This window comes from Bactrocera dorsalis, chromosome 5, assembly GCF_023373825.1.
Source record: "Bactrocera dorsalis isolate Fly_Bdor chromosome 5, ASM2337382v1, whole genome shotgun sequence".
Taxonomy (NCBI): Eukaryota; Metazoa; Arthropoda; class Insecta; order Diptera; family Tephritidae; genus Bactrocera; species Bactrocera dorsalis.
Window position 1 is genome coordinate 12,501,050 of NC_064307.1, and position 24,236 is coordinate 12,525,285.

Sequence of the window (24,236 nt, forward strand, 5' to 3'; positions counted from 1 at the left end):
TCGTCGAGAGAGAACTTTGTAGAATGTAGTCATGTGTAGAAGTTCACTCAAAGAGAGGAAAGTTCTCTGATCGATGATGATCTGGGTAGGCAAAAAACATCCGTCAGAAGGCGAACCATCCCTCACCAGGGTTGCGCTCTGGCTTTGGGACCATTCACGTAAAAAACCCTACCAATGAAAAAAAGAAAACGGCCTCGGTAAATTATTGAATAGGTACATAAATATTGGATCTCTTTTTGGCTTTGATAAGAACGGTTTGGTAGCTACAAAAAGGAGTAACTTAGATTCAAAACTATCGATGGCACGACAAGAATTCGTATGTTTGATGGACCCACATTTCCATTCATTCCGGTTTCGTAAAGTTACTCCGAGGTAGTTTCACATTCAACTGACAAAAGTAGGACACAGCCAGAACTGAATCGGACATACTCATATTATTTATCGTATATCGTATTTAGAAAGTCTCTGCAGGCTTATCGCAGGTTAAAGTGATGATATCCGATAAAAAAATGGGACCTCTGTGTAAGAAGGAAGAATTAGAGAAGAGCTTGGTATAACTTGGCGGTTTTGGTGGGCTCGGTCAATTACTTTTGGTTGTAAAAGTATACAAAGAATCTGATAAAAACACCTCTCAAAAATCTTCATCTGCTAGGAAGATTCTCCTTGAATTTGTTTGTACCCTCCATTTTCTGTTTCGCGAGGTTGAACTGTAAGCTTCTCTCCTGCTATTTTTATTATTATTAATACTGTAATGCCGATCTGCTCGACCGTTATTTTAACACTTTGTTATTGCAATTTACGAGCTTTTGGCCGCGCCGGAGATAAGGCAACGACACGTTAAATTTTCAGTAACCGTAAGTAGATTATGGCGCCTTTTCTTTTACGTGTACTTCAGCGCCATCAATAAACGTGAACAAAGCGAATTACAACAAACAATTCATATGTCTTTCATAGCAATTGACAACAAAGGCATGCCGAAGTCACTGTGTATGTATGTGTGCCTGTGCGCGCGCTTCAATCACTGTGACTCGCGGCGAGCGCACGAAAAATGGCGATTAACATAAAAATTGATTGTTAGCGCTGCGCTATTAATAATAAAAGACCGTTAAGAGAAGAATCGAAGAGCAAATGGCGTCTTGGTTATGGCATTGCCATGCACATACACGTACACTTATAAAGTATATGCGACCATAAGCGCATTTGTGCAACTTGCGAGCGCCGTTTGCTGCTCGTTGTGGCAATTTTCCGCTGGTAATTCGCCCAAACGCATTAATTGCCTTTCGGAAAGCTGCTTGAAAAACATTAAATGGTCGCTCTTGACGCGCCGGCAGTGGAGGGGAAGTACTCGCAGTTGTTGTTTTTGTTGTTGCATGATGAGCCACTTATGGCGACCACAATATTTCCGCTATAAAAGTGCGCATAAAGCCGCCAAGCAAATTGTGGCAGTCAAGTAAGTGAAGTTGCACGAACAGACGCGCGCTTGTGGCTTGTGCCATAAAAAAGTTGCAAGAAAATTTTGTGCAAAAAAACAACACACACACACACGCGTACACATATAGTATTTATATATTTTTTAATAATAAAGTTCTTTGCGTTTTTTGTGTTTTTTTTTATTTCCTTGCTGTTTAATTTGTGGCATTGTGGAATTTATTTATGCAACGGCATAATTTATGAAATTTATAAAAGAGCAAAAGCAAACGCGAAAACAAAAAACACAAGCGGAGGCAGCGCATAAGAATGCAGTGAAAATGGCCATGCCAAATATGCAAAGGACAGCGCCTACTGAGCGGGTGCCGCGGCGCTGGCGGTGTGTGCCGACACGCACGTCGGAATGTTTTAATAACAAAATAAAAATGGCATTGTTAATTTTAATATGGACAACAATATGGTGCAGGCGTGAGTGTGTTGCCGCGGCACGCCATAGCAATCAAGCTGTGTATAATAACTACAACAACAAGAGTAATTTGCACGAGCAGCTGGAGATTAATGTTGTAGACGACAATGAGGATGTTGAAGCGATTGTCAGCAGCTGGGATGAGGTGCTGGATGGCATTGTGCCGGCCGATGTGGCTGCTGAACGCCGTGTGGAGCAAGGTGAGCAATCGAGTGCAATCAATGCAAAGTTAAAAGGGGCGATAATGATATAGAATATCCTTCTTACTTGTATTACCTTTTTCTTGATTTAGAGAGGTATACATATACTACAGTATATATAGTGTAGGCTCGATCTAAACGATTTGTTCGAAGATTGCAGAGTTTCTTTCGGCTTCAATTTTCGCCGAATTTTGTGAAGATATCTCGTCAAATAAAAAAGTTGTCCATACAAGCACTAATTTTTTACTTTTACTTGAAACTAATTTATCCGTATGAGCAAAAGGCTTCTGTATTATAAATTTCAATCAAACACTCTGAAAAACAAATAATATGCTAAGCTCTGCTCTGCCAGCTTCCCTAGCTATTTCAAGTGTACTATGTGGTCTGATCCCGAAAAAAGTTCGGGATCCCGAAATCTTCTTTTCTAAATCCCGAAGTGCGGAAATTTAAAGGAAACCAAAATTGAATGATTTGCTGTATAAATAAGTATTATAGGGATCATTTAGGGTGATCCGAAAATTTGTTTCCGAATGTTCGTAATACTTGTGTACATATGTATGTATGTATGTACAAATGCACCCATTTTGATTGTCTATATGCAGGGTGAAATTTTGTATATTAGATTTCTCAAGCTATCCACATAGAGGTTATTAATATTTCGTGACTATATGTACATATGTGCTGATCCCGAAATATTTGACTGTAAAATATTGATTTCAAATTTCTGTATATTTTTACATTGTGTATTTTTAAAGTAAAATAAATTATTATATTTATCATTTTCTTTTAAACTTAATCAAGTACTTCATTTTGGCACATGTTTACAAAACGTATTGTAAGAATACACATTTCGGGATTATTCTGATATTTCGGGACTGCCTGTACTAATCCCGAAATATTTAAATTTCTTTCAGAAGGTTCAAAGCGTATTTTACGACTTTTCGTTTAGATACATTTTTTTTGGTTTTAATTTTTCGGGATCTTTCCGATATTTCGTGATTGCCTGCACTAAACCCGCAATATTTTAACTTTTTTAAAATGGTTCAAAAGGGTCTTTCTAACTTTTAGTCGAGCCACAATTTGTTTTTGGTTTCAACCTTTCGGGATTTTTTCGGTATTTCGGGATTGCCTGCACTAGTCTCGAAATATTTGAAAATTTTTCCAAATGGTTCAAAGGATTATTTCTAAATTTTTGTCGAGACACAATTTTTTTTAGTTACAACCTTTCGGGATTGTCAGGTCTTGATTGTTCTAAGTTTTCCTCGAGGTATACACATGTAGTTCTAACGTTATGAGATTTTGTATTATTGTATTCGGAAGCAAATTTTGTAGAAACTCAATTTTTTATATCCTTTGAATAACGTTTTCATGTTTTCTTCGATAGATTTTCGTTAAAGAAGTTATAAAACCGTTCCTTCAACGAATAGAAAAGTTCCGATACTAAGTCTTTTTTCCCAAAATCTTACCCTATCTTACGAAACTTACCAAAATTTCGAATGAAAGTTGTCATGAACACGAGAGTGTTACAAAACAAAATCGTCTCAAATTTCTTTAATATTAATCACCGAATTTATTTTCTATATTTTTTTTTATTTTTTCGGCAAAAAGTGTAATTTTGTATCTTTGTTGTACAGTGTTATTCAAACGAGATGCAGCGAAAGCGGCCGAAGGTGAGTCAGCAGAGCTAAATGCTACAGCCGGGTATGAGTTCACAACGTTGGACGCGGTAATGACAGGTGCGGCCGATACAAAACGCATGATGACCCAACAAACAATTGAAATACATACTGACGCAACAACAACAACAACACCAATGTATGATAGCAACAGCGTGGCAACAACTATGAATAACAGCGTCGAAATTAATGAGTACGAAAATGTGAAAAATAATGGAAATGAAAATGCCAAGCGACCAAAGGTTGTTGACAGAAAAATTATAGCAGCCACAACAACACCAACAGCATCGTTATTTGCAGCAGCACATGTAGAAAGCGCCACAGAAGAGGCAGCAGCAGCCACACCACAAACTGGCGACCAACAAAACTTTGCAGAAAACTCAGGCGAGGGGAAGGGGGATGCGCGCGAAACGCAGACGAACGCTTGCGAACCACCGGTGGATGTGACAGCCACGTTGCAGCAGCAGTTAATTTATGAATTTGCAATTAAATACAAGCACATACCGCGTGTCACGTACTTCACCTGCCGCTGGTTGAGCCCCGCGCCCGGCCACACTTTCGGCGAACAAATGACATACTTAAATATGCAGACGCTGGCGATGTTGCAGCGCATGTACGGCGGCAGCAAGGCAGCGGACGAAATGAGGTCAGATGGCGGCGCAGCAAAGGCGAAAAAAGCCAGCGCTGACAAGGTGACAACAAAGCGCAAAAGTGCGCCTGCAAATGCACCGAGCGCAACAAAAGCAATAACAGCAACAACAGCGCGCACAGCAGCCTTATCTAAAGCTGTCGAAACAAATGCCCGGACAGTGCGTGGCAACGGAAATACGCGCGGCAAACGTTCGACCACTGCGGTGCTGAATAACGGAAATGTGACGCAGAGCGGAAAAGGAAGCAACCGTGCCAATCGCCGCGCTACCAGTGAAGCCTCCACCGCTAATGCCACCATCCCCACCGCCGCACCACGGGACATTTTAATTAAAGTTGTACATATCGATCAATTAATCAATAAACGTCCAACCGCTGCCAATAACAAGAATAGCAAAAACAACAACCAACGCTACAATTGGAATGTGCAACGCACATTTGGCGGTGGATTTGCCGCTGGTGGCGGTTATGGTCGATCAGCAGCAGGTAGTGCCGGCGCACGCAATGCGTACACGAATGCAAATTGGCTGGCACAAGTGTTGCGCGACGATGGCAGCCGTCAGGTGGTGGCGCTGAATTTGGCATGCGGTGCAGCGAGTCGTCGGCTGCTCGAAATGGTAAGTCGCATGTGGAAAAATGGTAAAGTGTCATCTGGCCGAGAGGTATGCGTTAGGTAAGAGAGAGAGAGTGGTGTGTATTTTTAAGCCATGTGTACCCGGTTGAATAGCGAATTTTTAAATGCGGTTGCGTATACGCAGTGTAGTGCTCAGAATCTATGATTCTCATGCTTCAAATGTAATGTTTGCTGCAAAGTTTTAATACTTGTATTTGTGTAATATTGTATGAATTTCAGTTTAAGAAACTCTTTAAGGATTAAATACAAATTATTTTCAGATATTTTATAAACTTTTTTCGCCTGAAAATAGTTATAATTTGATTTTTCCTAATAAGAAATATTAGTATCTTTTTAACTTAGTTATTGAATTACAAATGATTGGGGATTTCGATTTTTGCTATATATTACGATGTCAAATTTTGGCTTTGCCACGTAATTTTTAAAAGAATTACAAGGTCTGTCGCAGGACTGTTAAAAAAAAAGCAAAAAATTAATATTTTTCAAATGTTATATTTTTTATTCAAAGTACTTTCCCTGTGCTTCGATATAGCGTTTAGCCCGGTCAATTAGCATTTCAAATGAGTGTTTAAGGTCATTTTTCGGAATGCTCTTGAGAATATCGGTCGTCGCCTTTTGGATAGCTGAAATGTTCTGAAACCAGTGTCCTTTCATGGGCAAATTAAGTTTTCCAAATAGGTAAAAATCACAGGGTGCCAGATCAGGTGAGTGATTAATGGTTAATATGGACTTTTTTGTCAAAAAATCAGTGAGAAGCGTCGACCGATGACACGGCGCATTATCGTGCAACAGCCGCCAGGACCCAGCCTCACAGTATTGTGGTCGAGCACGGCGAATGCGTGACAAAAGACGCTTCATAACATTAATACCAAGGTAAAACACAGCAACAATCGTTTGGCCAGGCGGGACGAACTCTCGGTGTACAAGACCCTCGGAATTGTAAAAACAAATCAGCATTGTCTTAATTCTTCTTCTGAAGACGACTTTTTTTCGGTGACTTTTGATCATCACAGAGGTCCTCACGACCTTAAGTTATATTTAAAAAGTTCTGTTTCTTTTGTGACAGACCTTGTATATATATTTTTGATCATTTTGTCTGCGTATAATAAACTATCTAATTAAAAGTGTTTTATATAGCCAAATATTTGTTATAGTAAAAAGAAATCGGGAAAAAATCTGGAGAAGTAAACTTGTGAAAGCAAAATCATTAAGATTTGACAGGAACAGGCGGTAGTCACTTGGTCTCTGATTCACTTTATAAGTGAACGCATATCAACTTTCCGAAGGAGTCCCTGGTGGTTCTGACTAGTCATAGCCGATCTATGTGGCCTGGCGTTGTCTTGATGGGACGTAATTAGTTTCCTATTGGCCACTTTTGAGTCATTGCTTTCTACAGACAGTTTACAGTGCAGGTCTGAATTAAGTTGTTCTTTATATGAAAGTTCATAGCAGCTGATTCCCTCGCAATTTCCCCAGGCACATAGCAAACTCTTCCTGCCCGTTAATCCTGTCTTGTTCATGGCTTGCGCAGACTTACTTTGACGGGGCTTTCGGTTGACGTTGTCTTAAGTGATAAATAACCATCCGCTCAGAAATGGATCAGTTTTATTGCAATTCATCAGTTATTTGTTGATGAAAATTCTATCCATGAGGACCCCTGTACCTGCAGTTGACTTTTGACCGAAAATATCTGTTAATGTATAGGATATACAACTCAAATTTAGACTAAGACTATACTGACGATAGTTCCTCTGGTAATCAAAAATTGGCTGAATCGGCTCAATACTTCCCCGAGTCTCCATATACCTAATAGAAATATTTTTGAACTTCCAGGCGACTTTATGCTGGATATATCGGCCAATATTTGAGTTATGTGAATAAAAATTACAGACTGTGTTTTAGTGATAGTAGTGTATTTTTAGGCCTAAAATAGATAAAAATGAGGGCTAAGACTATCGTATGAATTCAAATGTTACGTATACGCCCTGGTTCACATACATATGACGTATTTGATAGAAACTATAGAAGATGCTAATTGTAGGTAGAGATATTAGAAAGAGAGAGCTTTGGATGCAGCAGCTTTTTGCATACTTTATGCCATTTATGAAAGGGATTGAATAATATGAAAGTCAACCAAAAAATTTTGTGAAAAATGCATTTTTGCTGGCCTACTGGCCCTACAAAATGTGAATTAATATTTGTGTTAAATTTTGAGATTATTTTTTTTTACTTAATTTATAAAAAACTTAGTTTCTACCGTCCTTACGTTCCAAAACTTAAGTCTTCAAAAATCATTTAAAAAAATTAAACATAAATGATCTCGTTGCAATGGAAATTTTTCATTTATAGTTTTAGTTTAACTAGATTATTAAATTCGCGAAGTTTGAAGCTTAAAATTATTATTTTTTTGCACTACCAAATTTTCTTATTTGAGTTTTAGTTTTAAAATTTCTTTGTTGGTGTCTGAGAAAAGTGGTATGTGAAATGTGTTGAGAATATAAATTATAAATATCCTTAGCTAATAAAATTATTTAAAATAAAAACCTTGAAATGGAAAATAACATCCAGTTACACTTGAAAACAGCTGCATCAAACGGATTATAACGGCATAGCTAAATTGAGTTTTTGCATTAAAATTATTATTATTATAGTAACGTATAGTATCAATAGCGTATGCATTTCACCCACACATGCTCAAATGTGCACATTTATTGAGGCTTTGTCCGTCTGCCGCTTGCCACGCCATGCGATTGCCGCCAAATGTGTTTGAATATCGATATTTGCTCAGATATAGTTACAACTAAATACAGTTTAACTGCGGGCCATTCAACTGTTTTTTCGGAAATTCGTTTGCGGTTCTATACTGAAAGCGCGCTGCAGGAATCGCAACTAATGAGCACGCGCATGTGTGTGTGTTTGCGTGTGCAAAATCGGCCATTCGGCAGTTCCATTTATGTTTGTTATGCACTTTGTGTTCGATTTGCCGTCGATTTGTTGCTATAGGGTGATTTTTTAAGAGCTTGATAACTTTTAAAAAAAAAAAAAACGCATAAAATTTGCAAAATCTCATCGGTTCTTTATTTGAAACGTTAGATTGGTTCATGACATTTACTTTTTGAAGATAATTTCATTTAAATGTTGACCGCGGCTGCGTCTTAGGTGGTCCATTCGGAAAGTCCAATTTTGGGCAACTTTTTCGAGCATTTCGGCCGGAATAGCCCGAATTTCTTCGGAAATGTTGTCTTCCAAAGCTGGAATAGTTGCTGGCTTATTTCTGTAGACTTTAGACTTGACGTAGCCCCACAAAAAATAGTCTAAAGGCGTTAAATCGCATGATCTTGGTGGCCAACTTACGGGTCCATTTCTTGAGATGAATTGTTGTCCGAAGTTTTCCCTCAAAATGGCCATAGAATCGCGAGCTGTGTGGCATGTAGCGCCATCTTGTTGAAACCACATGTCAACCAAGTTCAGTTCTTCCATTTTTGGCAACAAAAAGTTTGTTAGCATCGAACGATAGCGATCGCCATTCACCGTAACGTTGCGTCCAACAGCATCTTGAAAAAATACGGTCCAATGATTCCACCAGCGTACAAACCACACCAAACAGTGCATTTTTCGGGATGCATGGGCAGTTCTTGAACGGCTTCTGGTTGCTCTTCACCCCAAATGCGGCAATTTTGCTTATTTACGTAGCCATTCAACCAGAAATGAGCCTCATCGCTGAACAAAATTTGTCGATAAAACACATTTCGAACCGAACACTGATTTTGGTAATAAAATTCAATGATTTGCAAGCGTTGCTCGTTAGTAAGTCTATTCATGATGAAATGTCAAAGCATACTGAGCATCTTTCTCTTTGACACCATGTCTGAAATCCCAAGTGATCTGTCAAATACTAATGCATGAAAATCCTAACCTCAAAAAAATCACCCGTTATTTTGTAACTGTTAATGCTTATTACTCCGCACATTTGCAATGTCGACTATTCAAAAATTCATCGCCGCACTAAATATAAATGCGCCCGCATGTTTATGTGTGTGTGTGTGTGTGTCGGTGTGCCTTTACAATTCGATGTTAGGTGTAATTATACGGTTTGAGCTTTTAGTTTAAATTGATTGTAAGCCGCCACACATTAGCTATTCAATTCAATTAGCATTAAAATTCGCAAATACATACATATAAATTTATTAAATTTGTTGCTTGTGAATGGAAAAGCTGCCGGATATTTGAAAATTAGAGCCGCATCAATTGTGGCTTTATTTTCAATTGAAGCGCCATTTTTAATTGTGGGAACGCATTTTACTTTTGGTGAATTGAAATTCATTGTTGAATGTGAATGTGAGATTTGCGAAATTATTTGCGTTAAATAAACCGGGAAAAAACAAATAAGAACGAGCTAAGTTCGGTTATAACCAAACATTTGATTTTTTTCCAAATTGCAAGGGTTAAGCCAGGGAATATGGGATTTCGGACGAGTTTTTTCTCCATTTTATTCATTCTAAGCAAAAATAATGTGGGTGACTGACTACCTAAAACTACCCTTAAAATTCCTGTTTCGATTTCTTGAATAAATGAATGCATAAAGTCGGTATGTAGCTTTTAAAGCTTTTGCTTTCAATTAGAAGCCAAAGTTGTGTGACAGATTTTTGGAAGAATATATATAGAACATTATCCGTTCTTCTCCGTATAACCTAGAAAAGAATTTAGTTACGAAAGTGGAAATAAATATTTTCTACTCAGAAATACTTTCCACTGAAAAAATTTGATCTCCAAAGCTATCATTTTTCCGCTGAAATCGAAATAAGCATTAGCTTGTACTTAGAACTGTAGTGTATCAAATCAGAAAGTTATGTATAAACTGAAAAAAGGAGTAGCCAATAAAGTTGTTCTATAAAAAATGCAAATCAAGCTTTGACCATGATACATCAAACGCCAATGGCTGTTTGGCTGCTAAGGAGCGTTGAATCAGCGCTAACAAGAGCAAAAGCGAAATCACGACTTACAAGCAAATCTATGCAATTATCCATGCTTATTGATGTTTTGCGAGAAAAAAGACCAGAAAGATGGGAAAAAGAGCGCTCGCAGCGCATGAAAGTAAATGAATCAGCGAGGAATACTTACAAGCGACTGCTGCAGTTTGTTAGGGTAAAGATGTTTTTGTACAGATTTTGATATTTTTTTTTTGTATTTAACATGCTTTTGTGAATAACAGTAAACAGAAGTAAATGGAGATAATAATAAAAAAACTAAAAGCGAAAATAATACCCTAACACCCTTGTATAAATGCAAAAGATTCCTTCTAACGTGATGTTGATCAAATAGTTTATATGACAGCTATATGTTATACGAGTCCGATGTCGAAAATTTTTTCACATATAGTACCGTTGTTTTAAATAATACTTTGTACCAAATTTAGTGAAGATATCTCATGAAATAAAAAAGTTTTCTATACAAAGGCTTAATTCAGATCGTTCAGTTTGTATGACAGCTATATGTTATAAGAGTCCGATCTTGAAAAGTTTTTCACATATTATACCGTTGTTTTCGATAATACTTTGTGCCAAATTTCGTGAAGATACCTTGTCAATAGAAAAAGTTTTCCATACAAGGACTTAATTCCGATCGTTCAGTTTGTATGGCAGCTATACGCTATAAAAGTCCAATCTGGAAAAATTTTTCACATAATGTACCGTTGTTTCAGGTAATACTTTGTACTAAATTTAGTGAAGATATCATGTCAATAGAAAAAGTTTCCCATACAAGGACTTAATTCCGATCGTTCAATTTGTATGGCAGCTATATGAAAAAGTAGTTCGATATCAGTGGTTCGAACAAATGAGTATCTTCTTTGAGAGAAAAGAGTGTGTGCAAAATTTTAGATCAATATCTCAAGAGCTAAGGGTTAGTTCGCGTATATACTGATCAACGGACAGGCAGATGGACTTGGCTCAATTGACGCAGCTCGTTACGCTGACACTTCAAAGACTCTTCCACGTTTTCTTTTGGTTGTTAGAAACTGCAAAATAAATTGAATACATCCTGTTCAGGGTATAAGCAGCAGGAAAGTGCGCAGAGAGCAGACAACTTACACTTTTCTAAGCTAATGACTCACTTCTATCGATATTTGCTAGCAAAGAAATCAATTTTATTAAGTTTTTTTTTGAAATTTCTTAAATTTTCACTCGACAACGCATCTTGACAAGCTTTGCTATTAACGGTACTTCAACAATGCACAAAGGCGAGTATGGGAGAGTACCGTAAAATAAATATTCAAAATCCCATTTGAAACGTTGGACTAACTTTTTCACTTTCTCACTTCCACTTACATACAAATGAACGCTACATTGTTACGTCAAACAACTCCTACGTGTATACACACACACATGTACGTGGCTGAACGTACGAATGCCAAGGCATCGAGCAAAGCATTGTTCAATGCAACCTATCATTGGCTGTTGATTGAGGATTATACATTTAATCGGAATGCTGACATCGATGACAACGCTGACAACGTTCACAGCGACAACAACAACAGCAATAATAAGAATTGCAAGCGAACCAGCGCACAACAGAATAATGAGACAGTCGACGACGACGACAACAATAAGAGCAGCAACAACGACAACAACAAGGCCAGCAACCTTACCAATAAGTTTTTCGAACAAACTCAAACGCAGCAGCTGCAAAGGAACAAGCAGTTGAATGCGGAGGAGGTGGAGCAGAAGCAGAAGCAGCTGACAGCGACAGCGACATCAACAGTTGCCACTTGGAGTACTTCGATTGCGTCGCCGCGCCCAAAAGCTACTCTTACAGCGACGCCGGTGACTGCCAATAATGAGAACACCATGGAGATTATTGAAAAGTATCTGGAAAAAATCAACATCAACATAAATACTGAGTTAATATTGGCAAAGCGGCACACACGGCGTATACGTGACGGCGCTGCAACCGACGATAACAAAAAATGTGCGGGCGGCGGTGTGGCTGATGGTGATGGAGATGCTGATGGTCGTGGAGATGATGGTGTGCTTTCTGGCCGCGGCTGCGGCACGTCTGACAGTGAAAGCGCTACTAATAATACACTTCAAAGGAAGGATTACTACCGGCTCTACGATGTTTGGTAAGTTTCATTTTATGCTTTTTATACGCGTATTATTTGAGTTGTTGTTGTTTTTCTGTTGGCGTGCGGCATGCACGGCGACGTCGTAAGATATACTCATTAAAAAGGATATGCCTGCTTGCGGAAGATAAACACACACACACACATACACCCATAGAAGAGATTTAAGTTGAATATGTGAGTTTGCGTGTGTGTGTAGTCGTATGCTGCCGTGCTCTTATTGAGTATTGGCAACATATGTGCCGTTACAGCGCAGCAGTTTGCCGTTTGCGTGCGCGTTTTGTATTCTTCCCGATGACAATAATCTTTTGTGAACTTCTACGTGAAATGTGCAATGTGTGTGTGTGTATGTGTGCGTGTTGTTAAGCGAAAGTTTTTCAATTTGCTGATTGAAATTTTTTACGCGTTGCCAAAGTTTGCTTTTTGACAATAATGGGTAATGCCGGCGTATAGCAAGGAAGGCCTTGAATTTGATGTGGTAGTGTTCTTTTATATCTTGTTTTTTAAATAATTGTAGTTTAAAAATGCAAGGGAGCGTTTAAAATATCTTGTTGTTATCATCAAAGTTAGTGAATTTTTGTCGTTGGTCTAGAAATGAGATGATTATGAGAAATATATAAATACTATTTTGAGTAAAAAACAGCAACATTTTGTTCATAATTTTAAAATTCTTCATTTATTCTTTAAAATCTATGTCGTCCCTCTTGGCACCAATATACTTGTGCCAACGCTTTTTTCAAATTCTCGAAAGAGTTCCTAATTTCCGGAATATCCTTCAACGCGTGTAGCGAATAACTTTTGTTGTCTTCAATTGGTTCAAAACGGTTTCCCCGGAGTGTTCGTTTGTATTTAAAGAATAACCAGAAGTATGATAGAGCTAAATCAAGCGAAAACGGTAATTGCGGCAGGATATCGGTTGAAAATTTGTCGAAAAACTTACGAAGCATCAATGCAGTATGCCTTCACATATCCTGGCATTATCCTGGTGCAAAAACCAAGTGTTGTCGGCCCATATTTTTGGTCTCTATTTAACGAATGGGTTCACGCAAACGACGCATAACACGCAAATAGTATTCCTTGTTGACGATTTGGGCGGTCACAAGAAATTCGGAGTGCCCCACACCTCGATAATTGAAGAAAACTGTCAACACAACCTTGATTTTTGATCTGCCTTCACGTGGTTTTTTCGCCGGCGGCTCACTTTTGCCACAATATTCGGCCGATTGAGCTCTTTTGCTGGATCGTGAGCCTAGATCCAAGTCTCATCGCCATAATAATAACTTTCATGACATCCTGACCAGCCGGAAAGCATTGTTTTACAGACGTTAACGCGACGTTGTTTTTCGAAAAAATTGATTTTGAAACCAACCGTGCTTTCACTTTTCATAGGCCCAAACGATCTTTCAAAGTGACTTTCAGTAATCCCTCCAATATTCCAACAATGCTCGTAAGATCTCTGACTATTAGTCGTCGATTCTAAATTTCTTTATTTTTATTTCTTTAAATTATTGAATTGTAATATTTGAGTTTGTCGCAAGTCTCCGTGGGTGATCTTGGGGTGAGAGAAAGGCACTTAGGTGGGGGTTTCTGCAACTGTGTAGTCTCATGGGCGGTTGTCGAACTGTGGTGTTGGTTGGCGACTCCATTGTTGGGTATTGCTTGGCAGACTCCTTAAGCATGGACACACGGAATAGACTGCACGAGGAACCAGCAGTTGCTGAGTGGTTCTCGGACGAGGATCGGAGCGGGATGAGAATTGGGGAGAGGGCGCTAACGATCAGAATGGAAGTCATGATGCCTGATTGAGCTCATATGTATCGTAGGGGTCCTTTGTTGGCCATTCGGATGGCGTAGCGGCATTGCGACCGAGCTTGGTGCAGATTGTAACGTGAAATCAACTGTCTGGGGAATTTTCCGCTTGCTCGCTGCCCTCTCCCTCACTAAATCTACATTCCCATATTCACAAACTGGAACTGGAACTGGACGAATCAGTACAGACTTGATCTTAATATTGTAGTCGATGGCTTTAAGATTCCGACTGTCAATAATCTTAAGGTTTTAGGTGTAACACTCGACAGCCTGTGCTTCTTCACTCCACCAGGACCGCGATTATTGTCAAAGTATAGAGCCGTATTAAAATCTTCAATTTGCTGACCGGCAGCACTTAAGAAAGAAATATTGTCAGCAACATACAAGGCAATCGGCCGGCCGGTCCTTAAATATGCTGCACCAATATGGTCGCCTGGATGCAGTGAAACGTGGACGAGTAAGCTTTAGTCATGAAAGAACTCTTCACTCTGGACTATTAAGGGATGATTTTTAATATCTAGTATCGAACATCTGCACAGTGAGGCCCGCATGCTCCCAGTTAAGGACCATAATGAACTCCTCTTCAAACAGTTTTGCTAAGGTTTTTCGTAGAAATCATCCTTGCAGTCATCTGCTTGAAGCGGAACCTCCTCCTAACTATATCGACGACATAAGTCAATACGCCTATCAAACTTCCGACAGAAATCGGAACAATCTATGGGTAGAAGTGAAAAGGAGGGTGAAACATCTAGCTCAAAGTTGTTTTCATAAAATGAACTCAGGAATTTCATAAGTGATTAATTTAGGAAAAATATTTTTTTAATAAAAAAAAAAAGAAAATTTCCAAAGCTTAATATTGAGACGTTGAAACCTGGTTTATTTATTGGCCCTAAAATCTGGCGATGCATGAGAAATACAGTTTTTGTCATAGCGCTGTTCTGGAAAGTGAGGCTAGGAAAATTTTGGTGCTGGCCGTCGAAAATCTTTCTTATTATATATATATATATATATATATATATAGGGCAACAAAACCCCCGTACCCCTGTTTTATTTCACAAATTCTCGAATTTTACTTGTAGCCAATGAAACCGAGTTATTTTTTTCACGGAAGTAATTTTCTAATACCGTTACTGGACAATTGTGTCCCTCAGAGTAAATAAGAAAATCAAATGAACTTCAACGGTACACAAAATGTTTACCAAAAAGGGCACAAATGTGTCAGCGTACGTAGATACACGTACGTACATATTGCTACCAAAAAGGGACCATGCACACACGCACAGAAAGAGGAAAAAGGCGGGAGAGAAAATAATAATACGGAAATCTACGGATAAACTAGCCGCAAATACAAAACGAGCGTAAAATCGACAGCAAATCTAATATTTGTTTGCCCATTCGCTTAGTCGCACACACACACATACATACAAATGTGTAAATGTTGGATATATAGTATGTGCATATGTAGTACAATAGTGTATATGTATATAGTATGTGTTTACTCGCATATGCATGTATGTGTAAGTATATTATTTGCTGTTTCTTTGTTGACCACAATAGGAATCCAGGACTACAATATGGCGGCCAATTGAACATTTCGGAAATTGGATATTTCGCACTCGATGATGGTCTACAAATTGCCCTCTGGTATCGTAGATCGACCACAATTACGAGGCGAATGGACATGAAGATGGCACGCATCCGTTGCTTGATTGTGGTAAGTGGTGTGCTCAATGGCAAATAATACAACAAATAAAAATTATATACATACATACATATGAGTACCCTGGGGGTATAGAATTCAAAGACATAGTGGACAAAACAGAATTTTGCATAACATTTGGACTGTTCGGAAAATCACTAGTACGCGATTAGTTATACACATTTTTAACTTACTCGAAGAAGTAAGAATTCCCTTAGAAAATTGTAATGCGGTTTTGATTATGTTTAGATACCATTTTCGGATTAGGGACCCGCCTCGTAATAAACCCTACTAATGAAAAGAAGAAAGCAGCCTCGGATGAGAGACCTCCCTTTTGATGACGATCCCTGCAAACGTGTTAATGACTACGATTTGACAACAGAACGATTTTCTACTCGACTTCATTCCTGTTCTCTGCAAAAGAACAGCTGGTACGATGAGGAGTGCCGTGTCACAGCTGAGAGAAACCAGACTGCCTACCTCGTAACATTAAACGTGCGGGATAGGATAGATACCGAGAGTTGAAGAGTTAAGGATTTGCAGACAAATAAGGAGAGAAGACAATGCTCTGTAAATTGATGGAAGAATGTTCTCAGCTCTTTTCTATTTATGTTGGGAATAATAAAACTTAGACTTAAGACATATTTGAACTATTCAGATGATCCACAATTGACTGCCTGCCTCTTCTGTCCACTTTCTTTCCATTTATAGATAATTTCATTATTTTTACACTCAAAGAAGTGCGACTAGTCTTAAACTATAAACAAAGTAATATATTCTATGATAGTTACCGATTATAGATATACAAATTCACATATTCTCCCGTTCACACTTACGCAATAATGCCTGCAGGGCAAAAATTTAGTGAAGATGTGTTACTTAATGGGAATAAAGAGCGCAAACAGTGTGGAACCGGAATAAACCGAAGTGCCGTGCTGTAAAAAAAAAAGAGTCATGTAAAGAAGTAAACTATTGAACAATAGCAAATAAACAAACAAGCAAACAAATAAAAGTTGAGCAGCGCAAATTTGAAAACGCTTAGTTGATTGCGACAGAGGGCGATGTGATTGTGTGATTAGAATGGAAATGCGAGAAAAAGAGCATGGAACTCATATTTGCTTACAGCTAAGCCTCTGCTAACTTGACACTATTTACATACAAACATTCATACATATATGTATATGTTTATAGGGAGTGTGCACATGTGGGCCATAGCACGGTGCTGGTCCTTGTTTGTTTGGTGTCACAATGTCCTTTGATTTCCCAAGTGGAAGTGCGTTTATCTCCTGTGCTTTGCATTGTCCTGCGGCAAAGACCTTTCAAGCGCTCACACATACATATGCACAGCTTATGTATGTGCATTTATTTGTATTTATGTGTGTGTGTGAAATTAGAGTTTGTGTCATTTTTGTACAGCCAAACAACAAGATGTGTAATTTAAAAAAAAAAAATTTAGCAAATTGTCAGCTGAGACCGACCAGGTAGCAAGTAATATGAACAGTATTGATTTTTTAAAGCATTGAAAATATTTTTTTTTTTTTATAGTAATAAAATATTTTTCAACGGAAATCAGTGAGTAACAATACTAGAGTCATTATGGTGTACTGTGTTTTTTCTCTGATGAAGATTTGAAATCTCATCGGCTCGGCCACTAAAGTTGTACAGAGAAGGCACTTGTTCTTGGAATACAATAAATATAAATAGACGTATAAGTGAGCTGTAAGCGCCGGTCAACAACCAGCACTTGTGCGGCTGAGAGAGTCTTCTGAGTCAGAGTGAACCGTAATATGTTCCTTGAACTACTAACTCTGTCCAATAATCTCACACGCGGTGCTGTTAAATATTGGATAGTCGAAAAAGTCTTTTCGTGTTTTTTCAATAGATGTCGTTGCAGTCGTATATCTCCAGTGCTACCACTCATATTGAGTCATGCCATATAGAGTTGGAAAGATGAGGCAATATATTTAGAAATTTTTGTATAAAAAAGGGAAAAAGGTTCGTTAGCTTTCGTTCTAGAAATTTCGATGTGAAAGATGCACCTCGCTTTGGTTGACCTATCTTTGAAAAAGTCAATTAAATCGTGAAAAACATTGACCAAGACCGTCACATAAGCAGCCATGACATCGCTAAGAAACTTAAGATTCCTCATCAAACGGCTTTGAATCATTTTAAAAAAGGCTGGGTTCAAAAAGAAGCTCGATGTTTGGGTACCACATGAATTGTGTGTGAAAAATTTAAGGGGCAAATTAACATCTGCGATTCTTTGCTGAAACGAAATAAAATCGAACCATTTCTTAAAGCGAATGGCAACTGGAGACGAAAAGTAGATCAAATGCGACAATAATGTGCGAAAAAGATTTTGGTTTCTGCGTGATGAAGCTCAACAAATGGTGGCAAAGCCAGAATTGACGCCTCGAAAGGTTATGCTGAGTGTTTGATGGAAAGGAATCATCCACTATGAGCTGCTCCAGCCGGATCGAAGGTTTGATTTTTCATTTTACTGACAACAACTGATGAGATTGAAACAAGCAATCGAAAAAAAAAACGGTCAGAACTGATCAACAGAAAGGGTTTCGTTTTCCATCAGGGCATCGCTAGACCACACACATCTTTGATGACTTGGCAAAAACTAGGAGAGCATGCGTGGGAAGTTTTGATGCATCATATAGTCTTGACCTTGCACCAGCGGACTACCATTTGTTTCAGACAATGCAGAACTCCCTTAGTGGAGTAAAGTTGGCTTCAAGAGAAGCCTGTGAAAATTACTCGCAGTTTTTCGCCGAGAAATCACAAAATTTTTATACTGATGGAATAATGTCTCTAGCTGAAAATTGGCAAAAAGTAGTCAACCAAAATGGTACATATTTCGTTCATTAAGGTTCAATATATAAATATAAAAAAATATGTTCAAATTTCAGTAGAAATACGAAAAGACTTACCGGTATATTGTCGAACGCTTTTTACCAAAGCTGAATGGAAGAAGACTAGATCGAATAATCTTGGTACTATTTCTTTTACTGTCTAACTTTTACCAGAGTTAGATTGAAAAATCATACACCTAGACACAGATTCTTGTTAAATGGCTTAACAAATTTATGAGAATTTGGTAATCCAATTTAAGGAGTTTTTAACTAAAAACAACGCTCACAGCTCAAGTGAGATCCAGCGCTATCTTTGCCCTGAGTACCAAAGCAATGACCTAACCTAACTTAACCTAAAAATATTTCGCTAAGCTTACATTATTTTTCTTAATTTTTCTGACACCGGAGAATTTACTATACATTTTAAAATTCTAAATAACCTTCTTGTCTTAGCTTTTTCGACAAGTTTTTCTGGGTAACGACATATTATTCCAGTTAGCTAGAGAGATTGGCAGCACTAAAAGGACCTAAGGTACTAAAATTTGATTGAGTATGTAAGATTTGTTATCACATACCCACTCCTAATTGTAGGCAATGATTTTAGTAACTAAATAACCGTTGCCAACATTTGGGCTGCAAATGTGTAATGTGACCACTAAGGAAACTATAATATGATTCAAATGTAATTTAGTCAATGTAATGAGAAGTTTGAACATTTTCCACAAAAAATTAAAACTAAAATTTATTTTTAATAAAAAAAGGTGAGCTTCCCATCTCTACGCTCTTAATTCTTAAAAATGGAGCTTTTAGAACAGATATTTAGAACTATATCTCGTACATTGACACGTCTATATGAGAAATTTATTAACCTTTTTAGCCTTAAGTGTGCAATTATACAAAATAATACCCTCGGGACACTCTAAACACTTCGCAATTACACGAACACACCTTTTTCATATATTACTCTGTACACTCTTCGCTGTTTTAGAGAGAGTATGTACTCCTTTATTTATGAAAATGTAGAAGTTCCAAGTATTTTTACCAAAAGAAGTGCGTTTTTCTGTCACGCTGAATGATTATTCCCAAGACGTTACTCATTTTCAGCTGTTTTCAGCTCGTCTTAACTTTTTTCCTAAGTTACTAATGGAAATATACTTTCAAAATGACTTACTTTACCATATTCTCTAAACATACTTATTGATGTTGCTGTTATTGTTGCTGCCGAATTTTAGCAATTTCACCATTCTCTGTGTATTTATTTTGCAGGTAACGAACAAAAATCACACGGATACTCTGGAGCATTATCTAACCGCACACTACGACACGCATCTGGATTCAATGAATCGCTTCAATTTCGCACTACTCTCGAACGTAAGGGACTTGTTCAATTTCAGGTTCGTTACGCAATGCATTTTTTCCTCGATACTTTTGCCGTTTGTGTGTTGCAATGAAAAAAGCAACTTTTCAGAAGAGATTTTTTTTTATTTTTTATTTTTACCTCATTCAAAGATTTCTCATTTTCATCGACATATCTAAGAGAGTGCTTTATAAATATATGCATATATGTAACGGGTGATTTTTTTGAGGTTAGGATTTTCATGCATTAGTATTTGACAGATCACGTGGGATTTCAGACATGGTGTCAAAGAGAAAGATGCTCAGTATGCTTACTTACTACTAACGAGCAACGCTTGCAAATCATTGAATTTTATTACCAAAATCAGTGTTCGGTTCGAAATGTGTTTCGCGCTTTAATTTTGTTCAGCGATGAGGCTCATTTCTGGTTGAATGGCTACGTAAATAAGCAAAATTGCCGCATTTGGGGTGAAGAGCAACCAGAAGCCGTTCAAGAACTGCCCATGCATCCCGAAAAATGCACTGTTTGGTGTGGTTTGTACGCTGGTGGAATCATTGGACCGTATTTTTTCAAAGATGCTGTTGGACGCAACGTTACGGTGAATGGCGATCGCTATCGTTCGATGCTAACAAACTTTTTGTTGCCAAAAATGGAAGAACTGAACTTGGTTGACATGTGGTTTCAACAAGATGGCGCTACATGCCACACAGCTCGCGATTCTATGGCCATTTTGAGGGAAAACTTCGGACAACAATTCATCTCAAGAAATGGACCCGTAAGTTGGCCACCAAGATCATGCGATTTAACGCCTTTAGACTATTTTTTGTGGGGCTACGTCAAGTCTAAAGTCTACAGAAATAAGCCAGCAACTATTCCAGCTTTGGAAGACAACATTTTCCGAAGAAATTCGGGCTATTCCGGCCGAAATGCTCGAAAAAGTTGCCCAAAATTGGACTTTCCGAATGGACCACCTAAGACGCAGCCGCGGTCAACATTTAAATGAAATTATCTTCAAAAAGTAAATGTCATGAACCAATCTAACGTTTCAAATAAAGAACCGATGAGATTTTGCAAATTTTATGCGTTTTTTTTTTAAAAAAAGTTATCAAGCTCTTAAAAAATCACCCTTTATATAAGTTACAATAGTTCCCTATTTGAATTTCCCTTCCCCCCCTTATTCCTGAGTGTTTTGATTGATTGTGTGTGGCGCTGATTAAAGTGGGTGTGGCAACAAATTGAAAATGGCAAAGTATGTACGAATTACTCTGACATGCTTCGTCACTTTCGGAACTAAACACTTATTTATTCCTCTTTCACTTTTTTTTGACAGCCACTCACACACACATAAGCGGCGAGCTTAGATACAACTCTTTTGCTGTTGCCAACAATTTGTCGATAGTCATGTGTAAATTAAGATTTCCCCAGTGTTGAGTAGTAGGAGGGAAGAGAAAATGAAAGGAAAATGTTTTGCAACACGAGTTTTCATTTTCAAATGTATTATATACTCGCAATACATAGACATACTTATACTATATTATATATTATATACTTATTGCATATGTGATTGGGTTATATTTGAATTTAGATATGGAAATTAGAACAAAATTAGCTCGAATGATCAATAATCGATTCAATTAGACATTGTAAGTTTTTTCTATGAAAGCATTTTATTATAAAATCCAAATTTCGAAATAAATTATTTAATAATTATCTGAGTTCGATTGGAATAAGCTTTAGTAAGTAGGAAATCGAACACATTGTACCAACTGTTCAAAGAGACGTTCTGCGGCAGTCATTTTATATTATAAGCTGATCAAATCGGTACAATTTTTCCAGTTTGGTACAACCTTTTTTATATTCATGAGAAATTTGATCTTCATATGTCAATTAGTAGGTGTTTGGCAGCTGTTTTTTTACAACGCGGTATTTTACCATAAAAAAATGGTTAACGAGTTTGTTTGAAATTTTGTTCTGAGCAGTCTACTTTACCATAAATACAAGCACTTGAATGGCATAAAGCATGCGGTTAAGGTTCTGAATTCAACGTAAAATTATTTCGTGTGAGTTACTCTCCCCCTGTTAATGACGGTTATATTGAAAAAGTTCGAGGAACAGTACATTAGAGAGATAGCAGAAGATTTAAACATCTCCAATGAGCGACAGGTCATTCTCCGAATGGATGAGAACACTCCAGCTTTGAGAGTTTTCGACGAAGTACCCTCCGGGGTAGCAGCAGACGAGTAAGACATCCACTCCGCTGGAAAGACCAGGTGGAGAAGAACCTGGCTACACTTGGAATCTCCAATGGGCGCAAAACAACAAAAAGAAAGAACGACTGGCACTTTGTTGTAAACCCGGCTACAATCGCGTAAGGGCTGTTGACGGCCAAAAAGAAGAATTGGTTAACATGTCTCTAATTAATGAACAACGAAACAGAAACAGGGAGTCTTGCCTTTAGAATTGCTCTAAAATCAATATAAATTTATAAACTATTAGGTCTACAAGTTTGATTCCGCCGTTATCTAACAGATGTCTCTAGGGCCAAGCACTGGTCGATTAAATCGTTTTATATCGATCTTGGACATTTGTGTCAACATTAACCTAACAAAATACTTGTAGAGATCTGTTTGCATCGCAAACTTATTCTCAACTGAAAATGCCACTTTTTGAGCCGAATTGTCGACATTTGCGGGAAATTTTGCTTTTTTTTAATTCCAAGAAAAGTGCGGCTGAGGCTCATCGAATGCTTTCGGATACGTACGGTGGGGCTGTCCGAAGTGAAAGAACATGTCGCGAATGGTTTCAACGTTTTAAGAATGGTGATTATGAAGTCAAAGACCGGCATGGTGGTGGAAGGGAGAAGATTTTCGAAGATGCTGAATTGGAAGCATTATTCGACTAAGATGCGTTTCAAACCCAAGATGAATTGGCCGAATCGTTACAAGTGACACAGCAACCGTATTAAAACGCCTCAAAGCAATGGGGATGATTCCGAAACAAGAAAACTGGGTTCCTTACGTCTTATAACCAAGAGATGTTGATCGGCGCTTTTTTGCATGTGAACAGCTGCTTCAAAATCACAACCGAAAGAGATTTTTATATCACATTGTAACTGGGGACGAAAAATGGGTACACTACGATAATCCTAAGCGAAGAAAGTCATGGGGAAAGCCTAGACATGCCTCCACGTCGACGGCAAAAGCGAACATTTACGGCGCCAAGGTCATGCTCTGTGTTTGGTGGGACCACCTGGGGGTGATATATTATGAGCTGCTAAAGGCAAGTGAAACCATCACAGGAGATCGATACCGAACGCAATTTATGCGTTTGAGCCGAGCGCTAAAAGAAAAACGGCCACAGTACGAGGAAAGACACGATAAAGTAATTCTCCAGCATGACAATGCTCGGCCTCACGTCGCAAAGGTGGTCAAAAAATATTTGGTGACGCAGAAATGGGAGATCTTACCCCACCCGCCGCATTCTCCAGACATTGCTCCATCTGATTACCACTTATTCCACTTGATGGCACACGGTATAGCTAACGAGCACTTCAGTTCTTATGAAGAAGTCAAAAATTGGAATGATACTTGGATCGACTCGAAAGATGAAGAGTTCTTTCGTCACGGAATACGCATGCTGCCAGAAAGATGATCAAAAGTAGTAGCTAGCGACGGCCAATATTTTTAGTAACATTTTTGTAACCGTTTTTATACAATAAAGCCTTAAATTTACAAAAAACGGCGGAAGCAAAGTTGTAATAGAATAATAAATACTAAACTAGATTCACAATATTGAAATAAAAGTCTCATTACTACTCTCCCTCTCTACTATTGAAGTTAGTATTAAACTATAATCAGACCACAATTTTAAACTCATAAGACAATCAAAAGAGAATAAATCATGAGTACATTTTTTTATTATAAAAAGTGAGGTTATGAAAAAGTTACATAAATCATATTTGTTTGTTGTTTTTTGTTTTAGGCTGTGAACAAATTTAATCATGTAAAATTCAATTAACACAAAAAATTGAAAATTTTCATGCATACATATGCACAGACACTGTTAAATATGCATACTTTTTGCTTACTGTCAAACATTTTTTTTGCAGTTTCGTGATGTCGAAGACTGCCAGCTGGGGCTACCTGAAGAATGGCAAATTCGATGGCATGATAGGAGCGCTGGTACGCAAACAAGCGGATATTGGTGGCTCGCCGATTTTCTTTCGCAGCGAACGTGCCAAAGTGATTGATTACACGACACGAACGTGGGTGGCCAGGTGAGCAAGCGGGGGAAAGCACACAAAACACACATACAAACAAGCCGGTAAATAAACGGAAA

At 38.0% G+C, this 24,236-nt stretch overlaps 1 protein-coding gene across 1 annotated transcript in view; it reads left to right on the top strand.

The window, feature by feature from the left end:
• The first annotated feature begins 1,450 nt into the window (after positions 1-1,450).
• LOC105224490 (uncharacterized) overlaps positions 1,451-24,236 on the top strand; it is a 49,549-nt gene continuing 26,763 nt past the window's right edge. The window contains exons 1-6 of the mRNA XM_049458481.1: positions 1,451-2,094; positions 3,729-5,035; positions 11,466-12,172; positions 15,539-15,695; positions 19,808-19,935; positions 24,007-24,174. Of these exons, the coding sequence (XP_049314438.1) occupies positions 1,671-2,094; positions 3,729-5,035; positions 11,466-12,172; positions 15,539-15,695; positions 19,808-19,935; positions 24,007-24,174 (2,891 nt within the window). The 5' untranslated portion in view covers positions 1,451-1,670. The remainder of the gene's footprint in view (positions 2,095-3,728; positions 5,036-11,465; positions 12,173-15,538; positions 15,696-19,807; positions 19,936-24,006; positions 24,175-24,236) is intronic.